Source organism: Ursus arctos, unplaced genomic scaffold (assembly GCF_023065955.2).
Source record: "Ursus arctos isolate Adak ecotype North America unplaced genomic scaffold, UrsArc2.0 scaffold_16, whole genome shotgun sequence".
Classification (NCBI taxonomy): domain Eukaryota; kingdom Metazoa; phylum Chordata; class Mammalia; order Carnivora; family Ursidae; genus Ursus; species Ursus arctos.
In genome coordinates this window covers 51,172,775-51,199,998 of record NW_026622830.1, presented here as the reverse complement: position 1 = coordinate 51,199,998, position 27,224 = coordinate 51,172,775, and the positions used below count along the sequence as shown (strand labels likewise).

Genomic DNA, 27,224 nt, shown 5'->3' with positions numbered 1-27,224 from the left:
CCATTGTATCCCCAGGTCACAACTCTTTCGTCCTCCTGAGCCGCTTTGGTCATTGGTGCCTTTATCCCAACTCTTTACGTGGCCAGCCTCACCCCTCTGGAGACCTCATGAACCCAGACTCTGCACAGGCAGTCTGAGGATCAGGCTGACATACCTGTGCTTGGCCGGGGTAATAAATGCCTTCATTATCCCGGACCACCCAGCTAATATTTTATCTTCAATATGAATGCCTCACTCCACAAAGGCCCTGTTGTTCTCACCCTTAGGCTGTGGCAAAGCCTGACCATAATCTCCCTGTTCCTAAAGGACTCACAGGGCTCAGGTTCAAACTTTTGTGAGCACTTGCAAAATCCTTTGGGAAATCAGTGTAGTTTATAGCAGTGTCTTATGCCACACCTCTCAGGCTCATCTGCCCCACTTAGCGGATTTCCAAGTGAGCCCGTGCACCACACACAGAGTGGCCCCTAGCGCCTGCCTCTGCCCACGTGTCAGGGCTGACTCAGGAGCTCAGGCTCCCACCTTACCCCCTTTCAGCCTCGGCCACCCCTCTTGAAAGGACTATGTGCTCTGCACACATCGCAGAGATACGGGAGGGCACAGGAAGGAAACCCACTGAACTAAAGAAGCTCATAAACTATTGACCTCCTTCCATCCTGCCTCCATATACCCCGGAAGAGAAGAGCAGGAGAGGCCTGCCGATGTGGACAAAGACCTGCCCTGGCTGTTTATCTTCCTGACAATAAAAAGGCCTCCTCATTGTAGCCAAACTGTTGCTGAAAATTCTGTTTTCACTGGTGAAACAGATAACTTTTGTCGAATGGCCCGCTGGCTCCTTGTTCTCAGTGTGGTCCGTGGACAAGCAGCCTCGGCATCTGCTGGGAGTATGTTGGAAATGCAGAGTCTCAGGTCCCTCCCAGTGTTACTGAATCAGAATCTGTATTTTCATGAGATCCTCAGGGGATCCGGGCCTAAGATGATGTCTCAAAAAACCACTGTTGAATGTTCCCCAAAGAGAAAGCTAATCAGCACCTTGGTATACCAAATGGGGAAGGCATGGTTGTTTCCTGGGCCTTTTTGGCAGTTTCTAGCATTCTAGAATTCCATAAAGGGTTGATTCTCCAGTGGCCCTGATGGGAATTTTTCTGGAAGAAGGGAAAGAACACCATCCTTGCCGGGAAATTGAGCAAGGACAGAAGCTATGCATGGGCCCAACAGCAAGAGCTCCAACGCACCAAGGCTGATCCCCTGCTCTAGAGCTCTCTGCTGTTCTTATGCTAGATCCCTTTGTGTCAGGTGATGGGATGGGAGATTGTTCTTGCTTCTGTATTGCTGTAACCCGTCCTCTAAGATTCACTTTTGTTGTATCCCAAAGTTTTGGGACCCATGTCTTATCGTTGTTCTTTACTTCCATTTAATTTTTACTTCATCTTAGAATTCCTGCTTGAATCACTAATCGTTTGGGAGAATGTTCTTTGACCTCCATGTATTCATGGTCTTCCCTGGTGTTTTCTTGTGGTTGATTTCTAGTCCATAGCATTGTGGTCAGAAAAGATGCATGCTATGATTTCCATCTTTTTAATTAGTGGAGACTTGTTCTGTGGCCTAATAGTGATCTGTTCTGGAGGACGTTTCATGTGCACGCAAACGGAATGAGTGTTCTGCTGTTTTAGGACGGGATGCTCTGCATGCGTCTGTTAAAAGCAGTGCATCACCCAAAGCCACTGTTTCCTTGTTGATTTTCATTTTGGATCAAGTCCACATTAATAGAAGTGGGGTGTTAGAACCCCTACTGTATTGCATTACAGTCAATTAGTTGCCTGCTGTTTTTTATTAACTTTTTTTTTTTTTTTTAGATTTTATTTATTCGACAGAGATAGAGACAGCCAGTGAGAGAGGGAACACAAGCAGGGGGAGTGGGAAGGAAGAAGCAGGCTCATAGCGGAAGAGCCTGATGTGGGGCTCGATCCCATAACGGCGGGATCACGCCCTGAGCCGAAGGCAGACGCTTAACCGCTGTGGCACCCAGGCACCACTTATTAACTATTTTATAAAAGTATTTGAGTCCTCCTATGATGGGTGTCTAAATATTTAAAATTGTTCTATCTTCTTGTTGCATTGTCTCCATGATTATGACACAGTGTCCTTCTTTGTGTCTTACTACTCTTTTTTTTTTTTTCATTCTGTTTTGTCTGATAGAAGTATTCCTACCTCTGCTTTGTTTTGGCAACCACGTGCATGCTAGATGCTTCTCATCTCCTCACTTTCAATGTGCAGGGGACTCAGTAGGTCTGGGGGCTCAAGCTGAGTACCCAATTTTGGACAAATTGGTGTAAGAGTGGAAACTGAGACTAAGTGTGTAAACTAGAGAATGTTTGAGACATGGACTTCAGAACAACATGGACCTAAAAGTCCCCTTGACCACCAAGGAGAGGGTGGGTTTCTCTGGTCAAGGATATGGGCCATGGGGCACCATCGTGGCTCTGCCTTTAAGTTTCTGCCTTCGACTCAGGTCATGATCACAGGGTCCTGGAATGCAGGACTGCATCAGACTCCCTGCTCCAACAGAAACCTGCTTCTCCCTCTCACACTCCCCTGCTTCTGTTCAATCTCTTACTATCGCTCTCTGTCCAATAAGTTTTAAAAAACTTAAAAAAAAAAATGATATGACCCATTATCCTGGCAAGAGAGAACCCATCCCTGATCCACCAGATGCCAGCCAGGGAACAGTGGCTACCATGGATCGGACACAGAGCCTGGGGCCTGGAGGGAACTGCTGCTTCAGAAGAACTGCATAAGGAGATGCACGAAGGCTGGAAATCCTGGCTCCTAGGTCAGCATAGATGTTCATGGAACCAGGCTCAGGTGTGCCCTTTAAGGTACCCCTCCCATCTTTTCCCAACACACAAAACAAGCAGGAAAGGGAATCCAGAGATCACTGACAAGAATCCCAGAAAGATTACAAACTTGGTAAACGGCCAACGGGGAGACTGAGGCTGGAAAGTCCTGCCTGCCCTGAGTCCATCTGCAAATTATCTTCCTCTGGCTTTGTCCCCTTCACACGCAGGATTTGATCTCCTTCCGTGTTTTTCCCCACTAGGTGCTGATGCAGTTCCAGAGATTGAACTACAATACGACAAGTTCCAAATACGGGGGCAATACAAAACCAAACACAAAACCAAAAAAGCATCTCAACGGAAGAAGCAGGACACAGTCTTCCTGGCCTTAGAGCGGAGAAAGGCAACCCCAGTCCTGGGGCAGGAAGGAGCTCTGGGGCGTACAAGTCTTAAGGACTCCCACTTTCAGTGGTTGTTGCTATTCCTGGGAAAGTCCCTGCAACCTCTAAATCTCAGGAGTTCTGAGGGGCTGTCTCTGCTGTTTGCCCAAATTCATTGACTGAAATGGACCCGTGCTCTGAGTAAGGGGGATTTGGGGGTGCCCTCCAGTGGCTAGGGAGAAGGGCTGGCACTTCTCCTTCCTCCCACGTACAGTAGCTGATGACTCTGGGGGATTTCCTAGGTCAGGAACGAATATGAGAGTCTGTGCAAGTTTTCCATTACTGCAGGAAGTAAAAGACCCAAACCACACACATGGGCTCTAAAACAAAACAAGGGCTTTAATCTCCTAACATGCAAATCTATCACGGTACTATTTAAAACAACTAAATGGTGCCCCCTACATAAGGAAATAGATGGGGGGAAGGGGTGTGGAGACAATGGGCACAAGGATGCAGCTGCTGAGGAATCCCTGCAGGGCCACTGGACACTTGCTCAGTCCTGAGGTTGACTGCGGCCAGTTCTTCTCCTTCTTGAGTGCTGCTGACCAGCTAGGACCGGGGCTCCAGCTGGCAGGACAGGGTGTAGCTAAGGACAGAGGGACACCTGTGAGTTGCCCAGGAGCTTCCATTCAAGAGTCCCTGCCAGTGTTTGCCCACAGCTGGAGTCTGGCGCCCCAGCAACAAGGCCTGAGGCTGCCCAGGGAAGGAGGATCCCAGGAGTGGCCAGCAGAAAGAGTCCACCCTGAACCTCACCGACCCAGCTCCTGATGGGCCTCACCTCTCAGCCTCGCTGAGCGGCTCCATAGCCTGGAACCAGGCCCAAAAAGGATCCTCGGGCTCTAGGGTGTAATTCTCGGCAGCCACCTGGAGCAGCATGATGTCCGTCATGACTTGATATTCCTGAGCAGAGAGAGAAGCACAGGATGTATAGGGAGCCTGGGGGGGGGGGGCGGGGAGCTGCAGGGTCTGGTGAGGGTTGAGCACCGGGACCGGGCACCCATCCCAGGTCCTGGCACACATGGCCATCCTCCTCCCTGCAGATTCATCCGGTCTCCACCTGTTCTCAGAGGTATCAGTAGCCCCTCCTCCGGGAAGTCCTCCTGGATGCCATGCTCTGTCCCCATCTCCTAACGGGATGGGACTTGCACTGCTTTCTTCTCAAGGGATCCCAGGAAATGTGAGGTGGAGGGGATGGAGCCAAGCAATGTTCTTCCCAGGGACATCTCTGAGGCCCACTCCCTACCCTTCCCTGCGGGAAGCGCCACATATGCTCACCTTATTTCTTTTTTGGTGGTTGATCTCATTCCCCTGGAATGCAGACAAAGTCCATCAGAATGAGGCCCCTGGTTCTTAGGAGCACTTGATTCCCATCCCTTCTCATGCTGCACCATGGCCAGGACCCATGAGGGGGCCGTGCATACACAGATAGTGGGCCTGGGATCTAGGCCAGGCTCTGGGGTCCAGAGAAAGGAGGACATGGGGCAGATGGACTGGCTACAGGTCGGGACCCTGCAGCACCACCCTCTCGGAAGACAGTAGGGGAGGCCGAAGCCTCAGGCAGGAAGGGGCTGCTGCGGCTACTGAGGTGCTTGCTGACGTGGAGGGTCCTGACTTCATTCTCCCCCCACGGGCAAACTCACCGGGGGAGGCTGAGGTCCACTCAGACAGACCTCACGCAGCTTTGCCTTCAGGAAGCTCTGCTGCTTCACCAGTCTTCGGCACCGGGAGCCGTGGCCTAACTGCAGCCTCACCTCGCTCATCCCTGAGATGGGCAACAGCCCCCAGGCTCACAGGGTAGCCGTGAGGCTGTCATGACGGGAGGTTTGCCGAGTCCTGAGAGCTCAGGGCTCAGTACAGGGGCGTTCTGCTCCCAAACCTCCGGATTCTGGTCCCTCCCCCACAATCCTCAGGCTCACCCACCTCCAGATAGTCCTCCATGGCGGTATCTAACATCACCAGCTCGGTGAGGAAAGTGCCAAGGAAAGGCACGACACCCTGTGTCATGAGGGGGAGGGTTGGGATGAGTCCCTGCTCTCTGGTGTCCACAGGGACCCTCCACTGAAAATGCTCCAGCCTCCTAGCCCACCCCAGGGGCTCACGTGGAGCAGCCTAGGACCCTTAGCAGCCTCCCCCCACGGGTTCCCTTTCCCCTCCCCCCCCAGAACATCAGACTCCTCCTCATCACCTTCAGGGCCTGCTTTTCAAAAATGCCAGGGAATGGAGCACTAGGTCGGTCCCTCCCCACCCGCAAAACCCATTCTCTATGGACCACTCTGGACCCTCCTCCTGGTCCTTTTGAAATAAGAATTGTAGAAGCTGTGGCCCCAGAAGCCGCAGCTGGAGTGGGAAGGCCCCCCCCTTCCTGATCTTTCCTTTTTGGGAGGCTTCCAGCCCTCAGGGAGGAGCCCTCCTCCTCCTCTGACTTTGGAGGCCCTGGGCCTCAGGCACACTCACCTTCTTCTGCATCCTCTTCTGGGCTCCCCGGAGGGCCATCACCATGGTGGCAAATCTATTGGATGGTCGCTCCTGCAGGGCCAAGGACAAGTTCCTTGAGACCATCATACCCTCAGGCCACTTGCCCCCACCATCTTGGACTTCACAACCTAGACATCTGACCTAACTCATACTGATCCTGAGGCCCCATTATCCAGGAGCAGGCCGTGAGTGATTCCAGAACAATCTCACTCCAACGTTCACTCCATGTGTGACCTTGAGCTTGCAGCCTGGCCTCCCCGAGCCTGTTTTCTCATCGGGAAACGTGACAACTCCACCTATCTCCCATGGTCTCCTGAGGACTCAGGGTCCTATTACTCTCATCATTGTTGTGGCCCTCAACCCAGCCCAACCCCATCACTGAGCACAGGTCTGTCCTCTGGGCTCTCCAGGTTTGTAAAGGCCCCCACCTGGACCAGCTGTCGACACAGAGAGAGAGGGTGTCTAGGCTAGGGAGTCTGCTTGGACACCACCTGCTTGCCCCCTCGCCGCCAACGGCATCCTCACCTAGGCTGTCGCCACATTCATGACAAAGGCTTCCCCTCCCCAAGGAATGCTTCAGACCATTCCCGACTTCATCCACTCAGGACCCTGTTCCCTCCCACCCCTCCTCTCTTTCCAGACCTGCACCTTCCAGGCTACCTTGATGAGCAGGTTCCTGCCCTGTGCGGTGTCCTTGCTGCACAGCTTTTGAAAGATCCTCAATGGCTTCCTGAAGAGAGGCAAGGGAGGCACGATCAATGGACGAATAATGTGGCAGGGTTGAGTGCGAGTGCCTTTTCTTTGAGAACCCCAGAGTGTCAACCTGCCTGGTTGAGGGTTTCTTCTGGGATCCTCTGAGCACTAAGGTCTTTGTAGGACATGGGAGGGAGCTCTCATGTGGCTCGTCCTGGGCCTCCCTTCCCATATTCATTGAGAAACACTGTTTGGGTCAATTTGGGGTTCAAATGGGCAGAGAACTTAGTGGCTGTCAAGGAAACACGTGAAGAGATTTAATGCAGCTCAGCCCCGTGTGGGACATTTGGCAAAACTGATTTCTAAAGCGGGAGGCATGGTGACCTCCTCACCAGGGAGGCTGAGAGACGCACCCACCAGCCCAGGTCCTGTGGTCGGGGTTTGCCGCCTCCCAGAAGGTCCAAGCTGCCTGAGGGGGAAGAGGACAAGCCTCTGGGAGCTCCCTCGTCCATCCTGGTCCCTCCATGGAGAGAGGCCTACTCACCTGGAAACCTTCCCCCACGTGTTCTCGAGGCGGTGAATGGAGACACTCTGCAGAGCCGAGAGGATGGCACGTAAGGACGAGTAGTTCCTCAGGGTTTGACAGGCCTGGGGAGGGAAGAGAATGGGCTGTCACTTGGGGAGCCGGCACCTGATTGGCTCTCAAGCTTCAGTCCCCCTCAGGGGAAAGTGCTCCTGCTGGAGGAAGCCGCTGTCCAGGGACCTGCCGAAGGGCACACGTGAGGCCCAGAGGAGGAGGAAGATTTTACCTCACTCCAAGGAAGGAGCCAGGCAGAAACGGAGCATCCCAGCATGGGGCCATGCAAGGCGAGGTCAGCATGCCCCTGGACGGAAGAGCCTAGGGACTGCACAGTCCCTAGGGCAAAGACCAGGGCCTTCCACCCTGAGACCTGATCAAGGGAAGAGCAGTGCCCGAGACTCAGGAGAGCACCTCGGCTGGGCTTCCCGTTGCATACCTTGGCCACCTTGATCCAGTGCTCCACCACCATGGCCCTGTCCCGGGCTGTCATGCTTGGGTTGCCAAGGCAGGTGGTGATGACACACTTGGCCACACCGTTGAACTGGGCGACAGTGGCCCGGACTGTGGGTGCCAGGTGCTCATTGCCAGGCTTGTTGCGCTTGGACCAGACGGAGCCCAGGCACTGATGGGGCAGCAGCTTCTTGAACAGCTCCTAGAGAACAGGCGGACCTTGGTTCACCCAGCCATTTCCCATGCAAGACTCATGTCCTACGTAGGGGTCACAGGTCAGAGCTGGACCTCAGGGAGCTGAGAATCTGGCCTGAGCCTGGTTGGAGACCGTGGATTTCATTCCACTGTTTTTCCCTGAGGGAACCCAGTACACAATGACCCAGGAGCAAACAGAGCAAGGGAAGGAAGGAGGGCATTGGCACCCTGATCATGCTCAGGAACTCCCAGCTCCAGGTGGCACTGCAAGGTGGTCCAACCCAAGGGGGCTTCTTCCCCTCCCCTCCAACTGGTCATCCCCCTGGTCCTTCCCCCCTTTCAGATGCACATTCTCACACGGGAGCTGCAACCACACGTTTTTCCGTCTGCCCTGTCCTCATGGACACATCAGATGCCTAATCAACGCTGAGGGTACTCATCCTCCAAGGCACATGAGTGGGTGACCCATGGACTTGACTGAACACAGGGAGCTGCCCTCCTCCACCCACGGGACCAGGGCCTGCCCATTGGTCTCTCCATTCTGGCTCATTTCTTCTCCCTAGTACCTCCGTATCAGTGCTTATCAGGGTCTCTCGCTACAGTCCGCAGCTGGACAGTGAAAGCTTGGGGCTAAGCACCTTGATGGGTTGACAGGGTTGGGAAGTGGTGGAGCTGAGATTTGGTCCCAGACCATAGGAGTCCACATCAGGGAAAGGCAGGTGTGGGGCAGGTGAGAGCAGAAGGAAGGCCTGCCCCTGGCCCACCCTGAGAGCCCAGCTGCTCACCGCATCCATATACGTGAGCTGCTCTGCCACCAGCCTGGGAGGGAAGTCCAGGAGGTCGGGCTTCTCCTCACCCAGCTGGTTCTTTGGGGTGACACAGCGGTGGCAGGAAGCCTCTGGGGCCGCGGTGGGCTCTGTGGCTGTTGCCTGAGTGAAACTTTCTAGCAAAAAGGGTGGTCCAGCTGACTGCTGCTCAGCACCCGGCACACATGCAGAAGATGGGAGCACGGGTTGCAGTTCTGGAACAGCTGACGGAGGGGAGGCTGGCTCTGACACCACAGGTGACAGTTGACACAGAGCTGGGGTCGCCTCTAGCTCTATAGGAGGCCCTGTTCCTGGCTCTGCCGCTGGAAGGAGCCCTGGAGCTGGCACTGGGGCAGGAGACAGAGAAAGGTTCATCCACATCACTGACTTTCCGGATGCCTTTGCAAAACCAGGACAGACCCCATGGCCTTGAAAGGAATACCCAGCCCATGAACCGCATCCCAGTTAGCCTTCCCAGCTTGCCATCCCCCTTACCCTCCACCTCTGCCTCAGTGAGCGCCAGAAGTTCCCGCTGCATCAGGAGAAGGGGGACATGGTTTGTCAGGTCCCAGGCATGCCACTTCAGAACCATGGCCCCATGCACATAGGCCACCTTGATCTCGACACGGTCACAGCCCAGGGACTGATAGATAGCCTGCAAATTCTGGTCAGGCCAGGTACCCAAGATGGGAGACAGGGTGCTGGGGAGAGTCATATGTGGAGCAGAGTCAGAGGCCTGGCCTTGCATTGCACATGCTACTCCCACAGCACCGTTCTTTCTGTATGGGTCCCAGAGGATGGCCCCAGCCCCCTTCCAACCCCTCTCTAGCTGCCCTCGTATTGGGAGGCCTGGTCCTCCTGAAAACCTGAATGAGTCTGGTTTTTCCACTTCTCCTCTCCTCTACCTGGCCATGGGCCTGGTCTATTCTATCCTCCATGCACACCAGTATCAAGGCTCAGGTTGGAGGCAGATTTGTGAGTGGTCGGCTCAGCACACCCTCGGTTCTTGGCCCCGGTTGGGGTGGTCAGCAGGGAGGGGCAGGCAGAGCAAGTTGGGGCCGTCAAAGGGATGGGTGTTTCAGGCACCCACTGAGCCCAGACTGTGCTCTGCCGCCCAGAGGGCCCGGGACCCCCTCCACAGCCTTCTTTGACTCATTTGCTTCTTCACATGAAGCCCCCCAGATGAAGCCCACCCACTGGAAATCAAGAGATCGGTGAGATCCCTGGTTCGGCAAATCCCTCCCCAGCCACCACCCCTGTAGTCCCCCACCCTGCTCTGTGGAGGCAGCCAGCCCTGCTTCTGGACCCAAACCCCTGTCCCAGTTTTACTTGATCATTTCATCTGTCCTATGATCCAGCTCTTGGTGGATCCTTTCAAAGCTAGAGGAGGCTACGAAGATATCACATCTAACAACCATTGGACATGCATGCTTAGGGTGTGCAGAGTGCCTATCTGACCCTCTGACTAGAACTGAGACCCAGACACTGTATCTCCTCTGTCCATTCACATTCCTAGGTGCTTAATATACATTCTTGAATGACTACTTCCCAGCCCGCACTTTCCAAATCCTGAGTGGCCCGTGGGCTGGTCTGCCTGCTCCCAGTGTGCCCCTGAGCTGCTCACACAAAGGACAAGTACCAGAACCATCTAGATGGAATCTCAGAAGTCCTTTGCACATGGGGAAACTGCCTGCTTTGCATTTCCTTTCGTCAACCCAGAAGGGCCACCGGCCTGTGAGGGTTGCACTTGAGAGCTTCTTGACCAGAGAGAGAGAACTATTAAGCAAGAAGATGCCCAGCACGTCCAGGAGCCCTTTCTACAGAGCCAAGCACCAGAGTAGCCCGTGCCATGTTTCCTCCCATGATTTCCTACAGTAACTGTATGAGGTTCATCCTCTTAACCACCCCAGTTTTCAGAAGAGGAAAGGGAAGGTCAGAGAGGGGTAGGGCCATTCCCGAGATGTACACCCAGTAGATGGGAGGCTCACCCTGTGCTGTGCATGGGGTGGGCACTCACCGATTGAACTGCTGGCCCAGGACCTGTGTGGCTGAAGTGAACATCTCGTACATGCAGAAGATCGTTGAGGTGGTTGAGATGCTCCCATCTGGGAAGGATGGCACCAGGGACTGTACGAAACGCTCCATTGTGCCTTCTCGGAGCCTCAGCATCGTCTGGGCCTCATCCAGGGACAGGGATGATTCCTTTTCCCACCAGGTAGAGAAGGGGGGTGTGGGGGGCAATGGAGTCAGCTTCAACACCACGAACCACCAGGATGATCAGGGTCTGGTGCTCAGACCAGAGAGTCCCATCCCTTCGGGAACTTGTGCAAGAAAAGGGACTTGAGGGCCCACCCAGAAAAAGGCTCTAGGCTTGAAAGTACAATTGCCTTTAGGGGTGAAATGAGAAAGCATTGGTCACTTCAACACATCTTGTTAGCTGAGCCACCACAGCCTTTCTCTCTCTGAATAGGCTTTATTAAGAACTGTATGCCTTTGAGTCATCAGTCAACATCCCTACTGCAGACAGGAGAAAGCAGAGGCTTAGCATCTCCAACGCTGCTCGAGATCATAGACGTTGGGCCTGAGAACTGTCCAGAGCATGGAATGCATGGCATTTCCCTAGGCTGCTGCGGCCTGCTCTGTTCCTAAGGTGGGGAGAAAGGTTCAGGGGAAATCCACCTTCCTCGGCAGGCCCCAGGGGAGCCGGTTGTTTCTAGTGTGGGTTCTGGCCTTGCCGTGATCATCTGTGGGTCCTGAGATTGGACATCAATCTGGACCTGTTCTCACCCCAGACCAGCATTGGATGCTGTTGTGGGCCGAGGCACCTGCTGCTTGTCAAGGGAGATGGAGTAGCTGAGCCCTTGGAGCAAGCAGCTCCTCAAAGATGGCCTGGATTGAACTCTGAAAAGACAGAGTCCACTACCTGGGCCAGGAGGCATCAGAGGCCTTGCACCCAATCCGTGCTTGAAAGGCTGATTCACGGTGGCAGACAACCTCCCATACGGAGGTCCAAAAAGACATATGAGGACACAGCTTGTGACCCGGGGGACATACAATGAGTCGATGTGTTCTGAGAGGTGATACGTTACAGAGGAACATATAGAATGGCTTCATCCCACCGTTCCTTTTATGTTCAATCACCCTGTGTGGGGTGAGGATTCATAAGGCCTTGGACACGTTCTCCAAGGACAGTGGAGCTGGGTTCTACACAGGATGGCTGGGGTGAGTCAAGAAAATACTCAAAACAGTAGCAAAATGCAAAGACACTCATGGCTGTGGGAAAAGTCACACAAAACAGAATGAAACAGAATAACCCACGCCCCAAACTGCAAAAAACATGAACACTATTCTCTACCATTCCCACCTATGTGAAGAGTGTCTTCCTACCTTCTCCCACAGCTGGTGGTGGAGGTGTGGATACTGGGATGACTTTGTGGTTGGGCCTGCGGGGCACTCATGTGGAAACACCATGGGAGGGCCCCAGGTTTGTCCCCATATTTGTGTGGGGGCCCTGGGTGCGTGGAACCCTCTTCCCATTCTCACCTCAGAGCGGCACTGATCCTGGGTGGCCTGGTGCACCTGCCACTTGTCTAGGGCGTTGTAGTTGAAGTCCCAGACCAGCTCTTCGATGACCTCCTGGGTGCAGCTCTGAAAATGCAGTGCCCCATAGACATGGGGTCAAGAGACATTAGTGTCCTCCCGGGACATTGCCACAAGGGGCCACCCGCATTAGAAATCCTGCTCTCCAGTTGAGGCAAAGAGGGGCAGCTGAAAAGACATCGAGCAAGGACGTAGCCGGATGAAACTCTAGAGCTCGTGATTAACATCGAGGTAGTTGAGCTTGGTCCCCAGTGCTCAGCTTCTCATCCCGCCTGCTATGACCTGGGGTGTGAACATGAAAGATGGGCCAGGCTTCCAACACCTGGCAGCTTCCTTCTGCCCAGGAAGGGTGTGTCCCACATCCTCTGTCCCCTTCTCTACACATAGACAACCAGCCCCCCACCCCAACACACACACAGGGACACACATAATGAGGGGCAAGAGGTGTGGGCCTGCTGAGGTGACATCACAGTTGTTGCCTGCTCTCCAGTGGGCTGCCCTGAGCTGCCTCGTGTTACCTGTTGGTTTCTCCTGCCACATGTCCAGAGGGCTCGGAAAAGCGGGCTGAGCCGACGTCTACAATTATTTGAAAGTCTCTCTCTCTGGGCTTGCCTGGGCCCAGAGACCCTGAAGGGAGGAAGGCAGCAAGAGAACATCCTGTTCTCTCGAACGTCTCCACTCAAGTGAGCTGGAGAGCAGGTTGTCTTTTGAATCTGGGTGCCCGGTTACCAGAGTTCTAAGTTCAGTTGGGGCCTATCACAGAGGAAGTGAGGTCACTCTTTCAAGATTCTAATCCCTGGGACCATGTGTTCAGTCAGACCTATCCAGAGCCCCTTCTTGGCAGTTGACTCCTTAGCTTTCTCCCCCATGTCATCTCCTTAACTGGACACAATGAGCCAAAAAGGCCATAGCCACCACTCTCTGGAAATGGAACTAGTGTCTGAAGCTTCAGGAGGCAGAGCTGAATTCAGACCTTACGTTCTGTGTTTCTTTGCGCACTTGTGTGTCCTATGTCATTGTGTCTCTCACGTAGTCCCCACTTTCCCAGCCTGCAGTGTGTGGATCAGGCTAGAATCTACTTCCTTGGGACATCCTCGGGTGTCTGTGGATAAGAGTATTTATTACATGTGTGGGGTGGTCCCCTGTGTATCTGAGGCACAATTTTCAAGATGGAAGAATTACAAGAAGGGGTGGGACTTGGCATGGAGGGCCGCTCAGAAGAGGCCTGGGTTCCAGCCCTGTAATACTGCAACTGTCACTTTCCCTCTTGGCCTCATTTTAAGGTGGGCACCATGATGGCCTGGAAAAGCAAGAAGATGCAGGCATTGTCATCCTCTGTAGTAAAACCATGCAATTGTTTCCCGTTATATGAAGAACGAGACCCCGTTACCTCGTTTGGGTCTATGAGGGGAGTGGCTTTCACCATGGCTCCCAGGGATCCTGACCTGTGGTATAGGCATCAGACTGTAACTGCTAAGTGGTCAGTGACTGGCTTTTGACCCACAGGACATATTCAACGTGATCAAGTACCATGCCTAGAGCTTCTCTACATGTCATGCAAAGAGTTTCTCACTCCCTAGTTACTTTCCATCATGTTCCACTACTCACTCCTTCCCTTTCCCTTCTTCTTCTCTCTCTCTGAACCAGAACCAAGCACTGATGTTTTGAGCTGCCATCTACAGAGGCTCACAGGATAGAGAACGGAGGCAGTGCCAAGGCCAAAAGACACACAGGAACTCAGCTTCTGAGTCCAGATGGCATCCCGAGTCACGTGAGCCAACTTATGACAAAATCCTCTTCCAGTATGGCCCTGGTCACAGCCGCAGCCACTGACACACCTTGAGCCTGGGGAACCATGCTAATTTGGGCCCGCATTCTTCACCCACAAATACTGTTAGAAATTAAAGCGATGCACCTGCACATGCAGGGTATCAGGGCAATGCAGTCCCGGGGCAACTCTAGATAAGTAACAGTCTCCCAGGCCTCAGCATCTGTCCCTGCCTTCCTCCCTCCCCTCTGCTCTCCTGCTAGTGTCCCTGCAGCCACCCTGGCTGCCTTTTTCACTCCTCTGGCCAAACTGGCTTCTGTTATTGAGTGTCTGCAGCACAAGTCACTTCTTCCTGAAACGCTGCTCCCTGACGTGTGCAGGCCTAGCTCCCTTTGGTCAATCTGTTCTCAGCAACCTCAGCCTCAGTGAGGCCTTTCATATCTTTCCATGCAATGACTCCCCAGCCTTCCTCCGTAGTACACTTCATTCCTACTACAGAGCGCTTGCTCTTTTCTTTCACGTGCGTTCTCTTTGGAGCTTTGGTCCATGTGTAGACTGGGAGCTCCTAAAGCAAAGGAGCCCTAGGTAATTTCAGCTCCACGCATGGGCCCAGCAAGATACCTGGCATAGGGCAGTGCTCAGTGTGTAGTTACTCAATGAACAATTGAGAAGATCTTGGAGCCCACCTCCCCTCTTAAGCACCTAGACTGCAGAATGCTACTAAAACTTTCAAGCTGTTTCTGGGCAGGGGCGACAACCACAATGGCCTCTGCCTGACTCTTCCTGCTCCAGTTCCTCCAGCAGAACTCACCAGGTACCATGGACAAGGAAGCGCCCTGCACCCAGTTCTCCAGCTCTGGTGGCACAGCCCCATGCAGGCACACCAGCAAAGAAAGCCATGCCTTTTCTCGGGGGTCCTCAACGCAGTGCCTTTGCAGAGTCACAGAGCAAAGGAGCAGGATCTCTATTTTTCCCTTCTCTGTGGAATCTGAGACAAAGAAGAGAAAAGGAGGAAGACTAACTCAGAAAAAGAGATCAGATTGAAGTAACCAGAAGCAGAGGGCAGAGGGGGTACAGGAATTGAGTGAATGGCAAAAGGTACAAATTCCAGTTTCAGATCAATAAGGAATAGGGATTTACAGTACACCCCAGGACTACAGTTCATTACTGCTCTATGGTGTATTGGAGAGGTGTGAAAAGAGCAAGTTCTGAGAGTTCTCATCACAAAGAAAAACCTCTCTTTCTTTTCTTTTAACTTCATTTTTGTATCTCTAGAGATGATGATGGCGGCGGACTAAATTTATTCTGGCGATCGTTTCACAGTATACGAAAGGAACATCATTACGCCAGGTATCTTCAACATACACAGTTCTGTATGTCAAATGTATCAAAACAACTGGAGCAAAAAAATATTTTAATATTCATAGAGAGCATCAGGAAATTGGACGTGGTAAAAAGAATGTCACGTAAACAAAACTGAAAACAGCAGAACCGAAAGCCAGTAGGTTATCCTAGGGGTTAAAATCTTCAAGCCATTGGCATAGAAAGTCGATTCTGAAATTGAAAATCAGTGAATTAAAATTAAAGCAGATGAAATAGAATTTTAAAATGTTGTTCCATTTAACAATTTGTCAAAGAATAGAAAGTCTTAATAAGTGACCTCAGATAGTAACTTTTGAAAAAACTGTTCACGTTTTGGAAAATTCTGATTGTAAGCTTCCAAGTGGGCACAGAATGAGAACATTTTGTTTGATCAAAGTCGCCTCATGGAAAATGGCTGAAGCAAAATGTCTGAGATAGGACCTAAACGAAAGGATATAAATGGCTAGACGAAATTGTCCCGAGTTCGTTTCTCCGTATTTGCAGTTTACATTTATTTTCATGTCGTTAAGTCCATTAAGTTCATGGAGTACATTCTAAGTGTGTTCCATGCATTAATATGTTTGAACAACCTCCCTGTAACCCAGCTTCACATCTCATTGTATCTTGTAAAACTCAAACTCTATACCATGAATCAGAAACTTCCAATGACCGCCTACTTCCAGCCCTTGGCAACACCATTCTACTGTCTTTGGCAATTTACTCTAGGTAGGTCCTAAGAGTGAAGTCAAAGTGTGTCTTTTCATGAATACTCATCTACTTAGCATAATATCCTCCAGGTTCACCCATGTTGTGGCATATGTCAATGTCTTCTTCCACTTTGAAGAATGAATGCTATTCCAATATGTGTACATACAACATCTGTTCCTCCCTCGACAGATACTTGGATTGCTTTCATGGTTTAGCTATTATGAATAATGATGCCATGAAAATGTGTGTTCAGATATGTCTTCAAGACCATGCTGTCAATTAATTTGGGTATACACCCCAGAAGTGGAGTTACTGGAACACATAGTAAGTCTAATTTTCATTTTTTTGAAACTACCATACTGATTTCACAACTATGCTGTTAAACATTCCTACCACACACATTGAATAAGGCTTCCATCTTCTCCACATCTTGGCCAACACTTGCTCTTTTTTTCCCTTCTGATTGCTTTTTTTTTTTTTTTGGAAGAGTCATCTTAAAGGATGTAAAATGGTATCTCGTTGCTTTTTATAATTTGCATTTCCCTTAACAATAGTGATGTATCTTTTCAAATTTCTTTTCACGTGCACATCTTTGAGGATATGCCTATTCCCAATTTGCACATTCACGCATTGCATTCATTTTGTTGTCTGTTGTTGAGTTCATGTGATCTCTATTCATTCTGGATATTGAGCCCCTGCCAGATAGACAGTTTGCAAATATGGTCTCCCATCATGTGGATTGTGTTTTTACTTCATTGCTAATGTCTTTAAAGTCACAAAGATTGTAAGTATTCTGAATGTCCTGTACGTGAATTTATTTTTCTTTTATATCCTGTGCCTTGCAGGTCATATGCATTAAAGCACGGCCAAATCCTATTTTGTGAAGCTATGAAAATGAATATTATTGGGCTGCACTTCCGAGATGAAAAAGGTTCATTAGTGGAGTAAGAGAGCAGCATGAACTGGAGAAGCACTGGCATGATGATGGTGTCATGACTCTATGTGATCGCAAGAGGATAGGAATATGTATGATGGGCCAGCATGAGCTGTGTACTGGAAATGGGACCTTGTCCATTTTGTGCAGCACCTATGTGGATGATGGGAGCAGTGAGACATATGACTGGACGGATCCCCGAGCTCAGCCCTTCTTCCAAGTTAGACTTTCATTGCACTCTGATCCATTAACGTTTGAAGAGTTTCTTAATCAGATGAGGGACATAGTCTTACATGCTAGAAGGTGATGAACGTGGTGTGTGGGCGTGTCTGCAAGGAACTCCGTATCCCTCCCATCTTGGTGAGCCACTGTCTGGAGTCCATGGCAAAGAAGGTTAGAGTACTAAATTACACTGGGGTCAAACCAAAGGGGAACAGTATGTCCCTCCTATGCTGAGCTGAAGTCAGGCAAGACCTTTATATGTTTGCTCTGTGTTCCCAGTTCATGGTCCCTAAGTTCTGCATGTTCCTCTCTGGGAGAGAGGAGATGGACATGTTTGAGGGGGAGCTGGAGAGCTGTATCACCACCAGGAATGAGACCGAGAGCCGACTCCCAGTCATCGTGCAAGTGAAAAAATGGGATCAATGTCATCAAAGAGAAAACCATCAGCCACCAGTATTCATGCCGCCTGTGAGGAAATCTTGTCGAGAGGCACTTGTAAGTGATGGAGGGTGCACACCTGTAGTAACTCTGTGGCAAGTACAGATGTTACCTGCTTGAGGTGACCCACCTTGAAGAAACAAAGTTTTTGCCACCCTGTCAAGGGTGCTCGGAATGGACTCGAAGGGCAAGAGGCCTGGAACTGAAAGCATGTTTGAAAGTCTCTTTAGGGTTGAAATGAAAAAGGCAGCATGCCCTGAAAACTGCCTCACCTTGAATAGGCTAGCTCCCTTCATTGCTTGTGGGAAGAAAAGAAATCATCCGGTATTTTTCGTATTGAAAACAAGAAAACACAGAACCTTGGATTTCCGTTATTTTTTTATTGAAATTCGATTAGCCGACATACAGTCCATCCTTATTTCAGATGTAATGTTGAATAACTCATCAGTTGCATATACCACTCAGTGCTCATCACATCACGTGCCCTCCTTTATGCTCCTCACCCAATTGCCCCATCCCCCCACCCAGCTCCCCTCCAGCCACCCTCAGTTGTTCTCTGTGCTTAAGAGCCCCTCATGGTTTTGCTCCGTCTCTGATGGCTTCCCGGTCAGTTTTCCCTCCTTTCCCCTATGATTATCATCAGTTTTCACTCATATGTGGAACGTAAGAAACAGTGTAGAGGATCATAGTGGATTTTCTTTAAAAGGATGTTATTTTCTGTCTTTCCATGTTTGACCGCATTTCACTTTTCTTTAAAAATGACACGTTCAAATGATATGTCCATTGACCCTGGAGGGTTGGGCGCTCTTCACACTTCCTCAATGAGTTAGGACCCTGAACCAGGTGTCAGGAGAACCTCCTCTGTGTTATTGTTCCCCGGGTGCCCTTGTTGGGCTTCAGCTTCCTTATCTGTAATACGATGAGAGATACGAATGCTAAATATTTTCCGAAAGTTGTTCCCGCTCCAAACGTTCGATGGCTACCCATAGTCGAATATTGCTTCATCCACGAGACAAAGGTTAGGAATCGTTATTTCAATTACTTCGTGAAGACACACAACCAAGTAGAATGAGAACACCAGAGGAGCATCGCTCCAATAGGACTTGAGTGAAACTCTGCTCCAACTGCCAGTAGCATAGGACGTTACCTTTTACGTGAACACAGAGGTGGGCCCTGGCCTTTCCATAGAAACAGACTGTCCTTTTGTCTTTGGACATTTTCATTTACCTTTCGTGTGGATTGACGTTCAGCCCGATGAGACCTCATGAGGAAACTCTGCGTATTCTAAGCTTAGATCTCATAGGACCGATTTTTCTTAAGGTTTGAAAGTACACTATAGTTGACAGACAGTGTTATATTCCTTTCAGGTGAACAGCAGGGACTCAATAGTTCTGTACATTACTCAGTGCTCAGCACCATAAGTGTACTCTTAATCCCCATGACCTATTTCACCCATCCCCCCACCTGGCCATCCCTAGTCTGTGCTCTACATTTGAGACTGGTTTTTTGTTTGTTTTCTCTTTGTTCTTTCTTTTTGTCTCTTAAGTGCCACACAGGAGTCAAACCCATGTTAACATAACACACATCGACTTTAAAGCTTACCTCCGTTTCATGGTCTGGATGAAATGTGCTGACTATACCACCACGTTGACTCCACAGTGGCTCCCAGGGATCCCCACCCGTGCTATATACCTCCCTGTCTATCCACTGCCTGATTGCTAATAGGTTTCTGACCAAGAGAATATGACAGAACATTGTCACTTTCCTGTTACTCTCTTCTGTTCCCTTCCTTTCTTTCCTGTATCCCTGCACTGGGGAAGCAAGCACTGGTGTTTAGAACTGCCCTACATAAAGGCCCACAGAGGAAGGAACCTAGGGAGTGCCCAGGCTAATAGGCAGAAAAGAACTCAAATTCAGGATTTCGCTTAAACCCACTTTGTTGAGTCTGAGCTAAATCCTGACATTAGTCACATCAGTGACTTGGGAGCAAATCTTACCATAGTTGGGCCTCGGGTGAGGCGCAGATTGCATCACACAGAGACCTGGGGGCAGAAACACCCAGTCTCAACTGTGCGGAGATTCCAGGCCCCCCCGAATTGGGAGCTAGGAAATATCACGCTTCAGAAGTGCTAAGCTTTCTAGTAGTGTTCTCAGAGACAAACAGATAGCTAACTCAGTCGACCAGGCTTCGGCACCTGGCCCTCCCATCCACTGCCATCTCTTGTTCTCACCTCCCAGCCTCCACCAGCCACTCTGGCCACTTTCCGAATCTTCTCTGGTCAAACTAGTTTCTGTCTGAGAGATTTGGCCCCAGCGGTGCCCTCTCCCTGACACACTGTTCCCAGAGGTGTGCAGCTCTTGCTCCCTCTTGTCAATCTGCTACCAGCAGATGTCACCATGTGGAGGCCTTCCAGACCCTCCTCTCCTGTGACTCCCTAGCCCTCCCTACTACACTGTGCTGGTAACTGGAGTATAATACCTGCTCTGTTCTTTCACACATCTTGCTTTCAAGGTGTTCTCCATCAGAACAGCAGAAACAACTTGGCCATTTGCAGACTGCACTGGGGCGCACCAACTCACCTGGCACAGGCTGAGCGCTCAGAGCATAGTTGCTGAAAGAAGAAATGGGAAGGTCTTGGGGCCCTGCCTTCCATCCTTGTCACCATGTCCATTCCTGAGCCCGTTATGCTAGCACTGGGATGGGCAATGTGAGAGGCTAGAATGGATATCAAGTGGCCAAGATGTACTCGGCTGCTTAGTGCCTTTTCCAGGTTGAATGCGCTTGGGCGGATGTCAATGTGTGATGCAAAGATCATCATACCTGGTGCCCACTCCCATGGGTCCACCTACATGTCTGTTCCCCACGACTAATTGTCATAAATCTTCTTCCTCCCAGTCCCTGACCAACGAGCCAAATCATCTACCACTGCCACGAGCCAATGTATATTCTTTCCTCAGGCTGCTTTTCTTTCCATACCACCTGAAAGAATTGAAAGAATTTTGAAATGCTCGAAAGAATTTCCCGTCGCTGCATTCTATCAAGACTACCCTGAACGGGGCTGTAGTATATCTGCAGCCACTTTCCATCCTGCAGCCACATCCAAGCCCATTCAGCCATGAACCAACCTCAGTCTTTTCCCTCCTCTGTCGCCTGGAGCAGTATTGGGTCTTCTGCCCGTCCTCTCTGAAGCTCCTCTGGCCCGTTCATGGGGACTTGCGAGGGAGCCCGTGCACCACACACAGAGTGGCCCCTAGCGCCTGCCTCTGCCCACGTGCCAGGGCTGACTCAGGAGCTCAGGCTCCCACCTAACCCCCTTTCAGCCTCGGCCATCCCTCTTGGAAGGACTTTGTGCTCTGCACACATCGCAGAGATACAGGAGGGCACAGGAAAGAAAACCCACTGACCTAAAGAAGCTCCTAAACTATTGATCTCCTTCCATCCTGCCTCCATATGCCCTGGAAGAGAAGAGGAGGAGAGGCCTGCAGGTGTGGACAAAGCCCTGCCCTGGCTGTTTATCTTCCTGACAATAAAAAGGCCTCCTCGTTGCGGCCAAACTGTTGCTGAAAATTCTGTTTTCAGTGGTGAAACAGATAACTTTGGTCAAATGGCCTGCTGGCGCCGTTTGTCAGGGTGGTCCGTGGACAAGTGGCCTCAGCATCCGCAGAGGGCATGTTGGAAATGCAGAGTCTCAGGTCCCTCCCAGTGTTACTGAATCAGAATCTGTATTTTCACGAGATCCCCAGGGGATCCAGGCCTAAGACAATGTCTCAAAAACCACTGTTGAATGTTCCCCAAAGAGAAAGCTAATCGGCACCTTGATATACCAAATGGGGAAGGCACGGTTGTTTCCTGGGCCTTTTTGGCAGTTTCTAGCATTCTAGAATTCCATAAAGGGTTGATTCCCCAGTGGACATGGTGGGAGTTGTTGTGCAGGAAAGGAAAGAACACCATACCTGCTGGGAAATTGAGCAAGGACGGAAGCTATGCATGGGCCCAACAGCAAGAGCTCCAACGCACCAAGGCTGATCCCCTGCTCTAGAGCTCTCTGCTGTTCTTATGCTAGATCCCTTTGTGTCAGGTGATGGGATGGGAGATTGTTCTTGCTTTTGGAGCTGGCCTGTATTGCTGTAACCGGTCCTCTAAGATTCACTTTTGTTGTATCCCAAAGTTTTGGGACGCTTGTCTTGTCATTGTTCTTGGATTCCATGTAATTTTTTTTCCTATTTTGAATTCCTGGTTGACCCACTCATTTCTCGGGAGCGTGTTCTTTCACCTCCTTGTGTTCATGGTCTTTCCAGGTTTTTCTCTTGTGGTTGATTTCTAGTCCATACCATTGTGGTCAGAAAAGATGTATGCCATGACTTCCATCTTTTTGAATTAGTAGAGACTTGTTCGGTAGCCTAATATGTGATCTGCTCTGGAGGACGTTCCATGTGCAATCGAAAGGAATGAGTATGTGCTGTTGGAGGATGGAATGTTCTGCATGCGTCTGTTAAAACCAGTGCATCACCCAAAGCCACTGTTTCCTTGTTGATTTTCAGTTTGGATCATGTGTCCATTAATAGAAGGGGGGTGTTAGATCCCCTACTGTATTGTATTACAGTCAATTAGTTGCCTGCTTTTTGTTATTAACTGTTTTACGTATTTGGGTCCTCCTATGCTGGGTGTCTAAAAATTTAAAATTGTTCTATCTTCTTGTTGCATTGTCTCCATGATTGGGACACAGTGTCCTTCTTTGTGACTCACTACTCTCTTTTTTTTTTTTTATATTCTGTTTTGTCTGATAGAAGTATTCGTACCCCTGCTTTGTTTTGGCAACCAGTTGCATGCGAGATGCTTCTCATCTGCTCACTTTCAATGCGCAGGGGACCCAGTAGGTCTGGGGGCTCAGGCTGAGTACCTAATTTCGGACAAGTCAGTGTAAGTGTGCAAACTGAGACTGAGTGTGTAAACTGTTGAATATTAGTGACAATGGAATATTACTCAGCCATCAAAAAGAACGATTTCTCAACATTTGCTGCAACATAGACGGGACTGGAGGAGATAATGCTAAGTCAAGTCAAACAGAGAAGGAAAATTATCATATGGTTTCACTCATTTATGGAACATAAGAAGTAGGAAGATCAGTAGGAGAAGAAAGGGAAGAAGGGGGGGTAAACAGAAGGGGGAATGAACCACAAGAGACTATGGACACTGGGAAACAAACTGAGGGCTTCAGAGAGGAGGGGAGTGGGGGATTGGGATAGGCTGGTGTTGGGTATTAAGGAGGGCACCTATTGCATGGTGCACTGGGTGTTAGACGCAAGTAATGAGTCATGGAACTTTACATCAAAAACTAGGGAAGTACTGTATGCTGACTAACATAATAAAAAAAATTATTATAAAAGAAATAGAGATGATGGACTTCAGAAAACATGGACCTAAAAGTCATGACGGACAGCAAGGAGAGTGTGGGGTTTCTCTGGTCAAGGATATGGCCCATTATCCTGGCAAGAAAGAGCCCGTCCCTGATCCATCAGATGCCAGCCAGGGAACAGTAGCTATTGTGCATCTGACCCAGAGCCTGGGGCCTGGAGGGAACTGCTGCTTCAGAAGAACTGCATAAGGAGATGCACGAAGGCTGGAAATCCTGGCTCCTAGGTCAGCATAGATGTTCATGGAACCAGGCTCAGGTGTGCCCTTTAAAGTACCCCTCCCATCTTTTCCCAACACACAAAACAAGCAGGAAAGGGAATCCAGAGATCATTGACAAGAATCCCAGAAAGATTCCAAACTTGGTAAACGGCCAACGGGGAGACTGAGGCTGGAAAGTCGTGCCTGCCCTGAGTCCATCTGCAAATTATCTTCCTCTGGCTTTGTCCCCTTCACATGCAGGATTTGATCTCCTTCCGTGTTTTTCCCCACTAGGTGCTGATGCAGTTCCAGAGATTGAACTACAATACGACAAGTTCCAAATACGGGGGCAATACAAAACCAAACACTAAACCAAAAAAGCATCTCAACGGAAGAAGCAGGACACAGTCTTCCTGGCCTTAGAGCGGAGAAAGGCAACCCCAGTCCTGGGGCAGGAAGGAGCTCTGGGGCGTACAAGTCTTAAAGACTCCCACTTTCAGTGGTTGTTGCTATTCCTGGGAAAGTCCCTGCAACCTCTAAATCTCAGGAGTTCTGAGGGGCTGTCTCTGCTGTTTGCCCAAATTCATTGAATGAAATGGACCCGTGCTCTGAGTAAGGGGGATTTCGGGGTGCCCTCCAGTGGCTAGGGAGAAAGGCTGGCACTTCTCCTTCCTCCCACATACAGTAGCTGATGACTCTGGAAGATTTCCTAGGTCAGGAACGAATATGAGAGTCTGTGCAAGTTTTCCATTACTGCAGGAAGTAAAAGACCCAAACCACACACCTGGGCTCTAAAACAAAACAAGGGCTTTACTCTCCTAACATGCAAATCTATCACGGTACTATTTAAATCAACTAAATGGTGCCCCCTACATAAGGAAATAGATGGGGGGAAGGGGTGTGGAGTAAATAAGGCGCAAGGACTGCCCATATGCAGCTGCTGAGGAATCCCTGGAGGGCCACTGGACACTTGCACAGCCCTGAGGTTGACTGCGGCCAGTTCTTCTCCTTCTTGAGTGCTGCTGACCAGCTAGGACCGGGGCTCCAGCTGGCAGGACAGGGTGTAGCTAAGGACAGAGGGACACCTGTGAGTTGCCCAGGAGCTTCCATTCAAGAGTCTCTGCCAGTGTTTGCCCACAGCTGGAGTCTGGCACCCCGGCAACAAGGCCAGAGGCTGCCCAGGGAAGGAGGATCCCAGGAGTGGCCAGCAGAAAGAGTCCACCCCGAACCTCACCGACCCAGCTCCTGATGGGCCTCACCTCTCAGCCTCGCTGAGCGGCTCCATAGCCTGGAACCAGGCCCAAAAAGGATCCTCGGGCTCTAGGGTGTAATTCTCGGCAGCCACCTGGAGCAGCATGATGTCCGTCATGACTTGGTATTCCTGAGCAGAGAGAGAAGCACAGGATGTATAGGGAGCCTGGGGGGGCGGGGAGCTGCAGGGTCTGGTGAGGGTTGAGCAGCGGGACCGGGGACCCATCCCAGGTCCTGGCACACATGGCCATCCTCCTCCCTGCAGATTCATCCGGTCTCCACCTGTTCTCAGAGGTGAGTATCAGTAGCCCCTCCTCCGGGAAGTCCTCCTGGATGCCATGCTCTGTCCCCATCTCCTAACGGGATGGGACTTGCACTGCTTTCTTCTCAAGGGGTCCCAGGAAATGTGAGGTGGAGGGGATGGAGCCAAGCAATGTTCTTCCCAGGGACATCTCTGAGGCCCACTCCCTACCCTTCCCTGCGGGAAGCGCCACATATGCTCACCTTATTTCTTTTGTAGTGGTTGATCTCATTCCCCTGGAATGCAGACAAAGTCCATCAGAATGAGGCCCCTGGTTCTTAGGAGCACTTGATTCCCATCCCTTCTCATGCTGCACCATGGCCAGGACCCGTGAGGGGGCCGTGCATACACAGATAGTGGGCCTGGGATCTAGGCCAGGCTCTGGGGTCCAGAGAAAGGAGGACATGGGGCAGATGGACTGGCTACAGGTCGGGACCCTGCAGCACCACCCTCTCAGAAGACAGTAGGGGAGGCCGAAGCCTCAGGCAGGAAGGGGCTGCTGCGGCTACGGAGGTGCTTGCTGACGTGGAGGGTCCTGACTTCATTCTCCCCCCACGGGCAAACTCACCGGGGGAAGCTGAGGTCCACTCAGACAGACCTCACGCAGCTTTGCCTTCAGGAAGCTCTGCTGCTTCACCAGTCTTCGGCACCGGGAGCCATGTCCTAACTGCAGTCTCGCCTCACTCATCGCTGAGATGGGCAAGAGACTCCGACCTCACAGGCGCAGCTCTGAGGCTGTCATGATGGGAGGTTTGCCGAGTCCTGAGAGCTCAGGGCTCATTACAGGGGTGCTCTATTCCCACAGGTCCAGATTCTGGTCCATCCCCCACAATCTTCAGGCTCACCCACCTCCAGATAGACCTCCACTGCGGTATCCAACATCAGCAACTTGGTGAGGAAAGTGCCAAGGAAGGGCACGACACCCTGTGTCCTAAGGGGGAGAGTGGGATGAGTCACTGTTCTCTGTTGCCCACAAGGACCCTCCCCTGAAAAAGCTCCAGCCTCCTGGCCCATCCCAGGTGACCGCGTGGAGCAGCTCTCGACACTAAGAGAGAGGGTGTCAAGGCTAGGGAGTCTGCTTGGACACCACCTGCTTGCCCCCTCACTGCCAACGGCATCCTCACCTAGGCTGTCACCACATTCATGCCAAAGGCTTCCCCTCCCCAAGGAATGCTTCAGACCATTCCCGACTTCATCCTCGCAGGACCCTGTTCCCTCCCACCCCTCCTCTCTTTCCAGGCTTGCACCTTCCAGGCTACCTTGATGAGTAGGTTCCTGCCCTGTGCGGTGTCCTTGCTGCACAGCTTTTGAAAGATCCTCAATGGCTTCCTGAAGAGAGGCAAGGGAGGCACGATCAATGGACGAATAATGTGGCAGGGTTGAGTGCGAGTGCCTTTTCTTTGAGAACCCCAAAGTGTCAACCTGCCTGGTTGAGGGTTTCTTCTGGGATCCTCTGAGCACTAAGGTCTTTGTAGGACATGGGAGGGAGCTCACATGTGGCTCGTCCTGGGCCTCCCTTCCCATATTCATTGAGAAACACTGTTTGGGTCAATTTGGGGTTCAAATGGGCAGAGAGCTTAGTGGCTGTCAAGGAAACACGTGAAGAGATTTAATGCAGCTCAGCCCCGTGTGGGACATTTGGCAAAACTGATTTCTAAAGCGGGAGGCATGGTGGCCTCTTCACCAGGAAGGCTGAGAGACGCACCCACCAGCCCAGGTCCTGTGGTCGGGGTTTGCCGCCTCCCAGAAGGTCCAAGCTGCCTGAGGGGGAAGAGGACAAGCCTCTGGGAGCTCCCTCATCCATCCTGGTCCCTCCATGGAGAGAGGCCTACTCACCTGGAAACCTTCCCCCACGTGTTCTCGAGGCGGTGAATGGAGACACTCTGCAGAGCCGAGAGGATGGCATGTAAGGACGAGTAGTTCCTCAGGGTTTGACAGGCCTGGGGAGGGAAGAGAATGGGCTGTCATGTGAGGAGCCAGCACCTGATTGGCTCTCAAGTTTCAGTCCCCCTCAGGGGAAGGCGCTCCTGCTGGAGGAAGCCGCTGTCCAGGGACCTGCCGGAGGGCACACGTGAGGCCCAGAGGAGGAGGAGGATTTTACCTCACTCCAAGGAAGGAGCCAGGCAGAAACGGAGCATCCCAGCATAGGGCCACACAAGGCGAGGTCAGCATGCCCCTGGACGGAAGAGCCTAGGGACTGCACAGTCCTAGGGCAAAGACCAGGGCCTTCCACTCTGAGACCTGATCAAGGGAAGAGCAGTGCCCGAGACTCAGGAGAGCACCTCAGCTGGGCTTCCCGTTGCATACCTTGGCCACCTTGATCCAGTGCTCCACCACCATGGCCCTGTCCCGGGCTGTCATGCTTGGGTTGCCAAGGCAGGTGGTGATGACACACTTGGCCACACCGTTGAACTGGGCGACAGTGGCCCGGACTGTGGGTGCCAGGTGCTCACTGCCAGGCTTGTTGCGCTTGGACCAGACGGAGCCCAGGCACTGATGGGGCAGCAGCTTCTTGAACAGCTCCTAGAGAACAGGCGGACCTTGGTTCACCCA

General features: G+C 51.3%; 2 protein-coding genes across 5 annotated transcripts in view; one reads left to right on the top strand and one right to left on the bottom strand.

The window, feature by feature from the left end:
- The window catches only part of LOC125281381 (dual oxidase 1-like), a 273,276-nt gene that overhangs the window by 126,632 nt on the left and 119,420 nt on the right, over positions 1 to 27,224 (top strand).
- Positions 3,594 to 27,189, bottom strand: LOC130543828 (ral guanine nucleotide dissociation stimulator-like). 4 transcript variants are annotated; one of them, XM_057312798.1, is made up of 17 exons: positions 26,979 to 27,189; positions 26,508 to 26,611; positions 25,931 to 26,000; positions 25,240 to 25,602; positions 24,875 to 24,907; positions 24,379 to 24,500; positions 12,017 to 12,121; positions 10,491 to 10,675; positions 8,969 to 9,174; positions 8,453 to 8,820; positions 7,459 to 7,674; positions 6,987 to 7,090; positions 6,410 to 6,479; positions 5,729 to 5,800; positions 4,550 to 5,269; positions 4,053 to 4,174; positions 3,594 to 3,860 (listed from the first exon to the last, which is right to left on the bottom strand). In XM_057312798.1, the coding sequence occupies exons 8-15, from the start codon at positions 10,640 to 10,642 to the stop codon at positions 5,123 to 5,125; spliced, it is 1,335 nt and encodes a 444-aa protein (XP_057168781.1). In that variant the 5' UTR covers positions 10,643 to 10,675; positions 12,017 to 12,121; positions 24,379 to 24,500; positions 24,875 to 24,907; positions 25,240 to 25,602; positions 25,931 to 26,000; positions 26,508 to 26,611; positions 26,979 to 27,189; the 3' UTR covers positions 3,594 to 3,860; positions 4,053 to 4,174; positions 4,550 to 5,122. The 4 variants fall into 4 exon arrangements, with proteins under 4 accessions (XP_057168781.1, XP_057168783.1, XP_057168782.1 ...); XM_057312800.1 differs by lacking the exons at positions 25,931 to 26,000; positions 26,508 to 26,611; positions 26,979 to 27,189 and having other exon boundaries at positions 25,240 to 25,864; XM_057312799.1 differs by lacking the exons at positions 24,379 to 24,500; positions 24,875 to 24,907; positions 25,240 to 25,602; ... (1 more) ...; positions 26,508 to 26,611; positions 26,979 to 27,189 and having other exon boundaries at positions 12,017 to 12,962.

Bases quoted from the DNA above. Each gene is read 5' to 3' on its own strand.
- LOC130543828 (XM_057312798.1), bottom strand. From the start codon at position 10,642: ATGCTGAGGCTCCGAGAAGGCACAATGGAGCGTTTCGTACAGTCCCTG. The intron at 7,091-7,458 runs GTATGCAACGGG...TTCCCTCCCCAG, and splicing joins ACTGGATCAAGGTGGCCAAG to GCCTGTCAAACCCTGAGGAA. The intron at 5,270-5,728 runs GTGAGTGTGCCT...CTCATGACACAG, and splicing joins AGAAGAGGATGCAGAAGAAG to GGTGTCGTGCCTTTCCTTGG.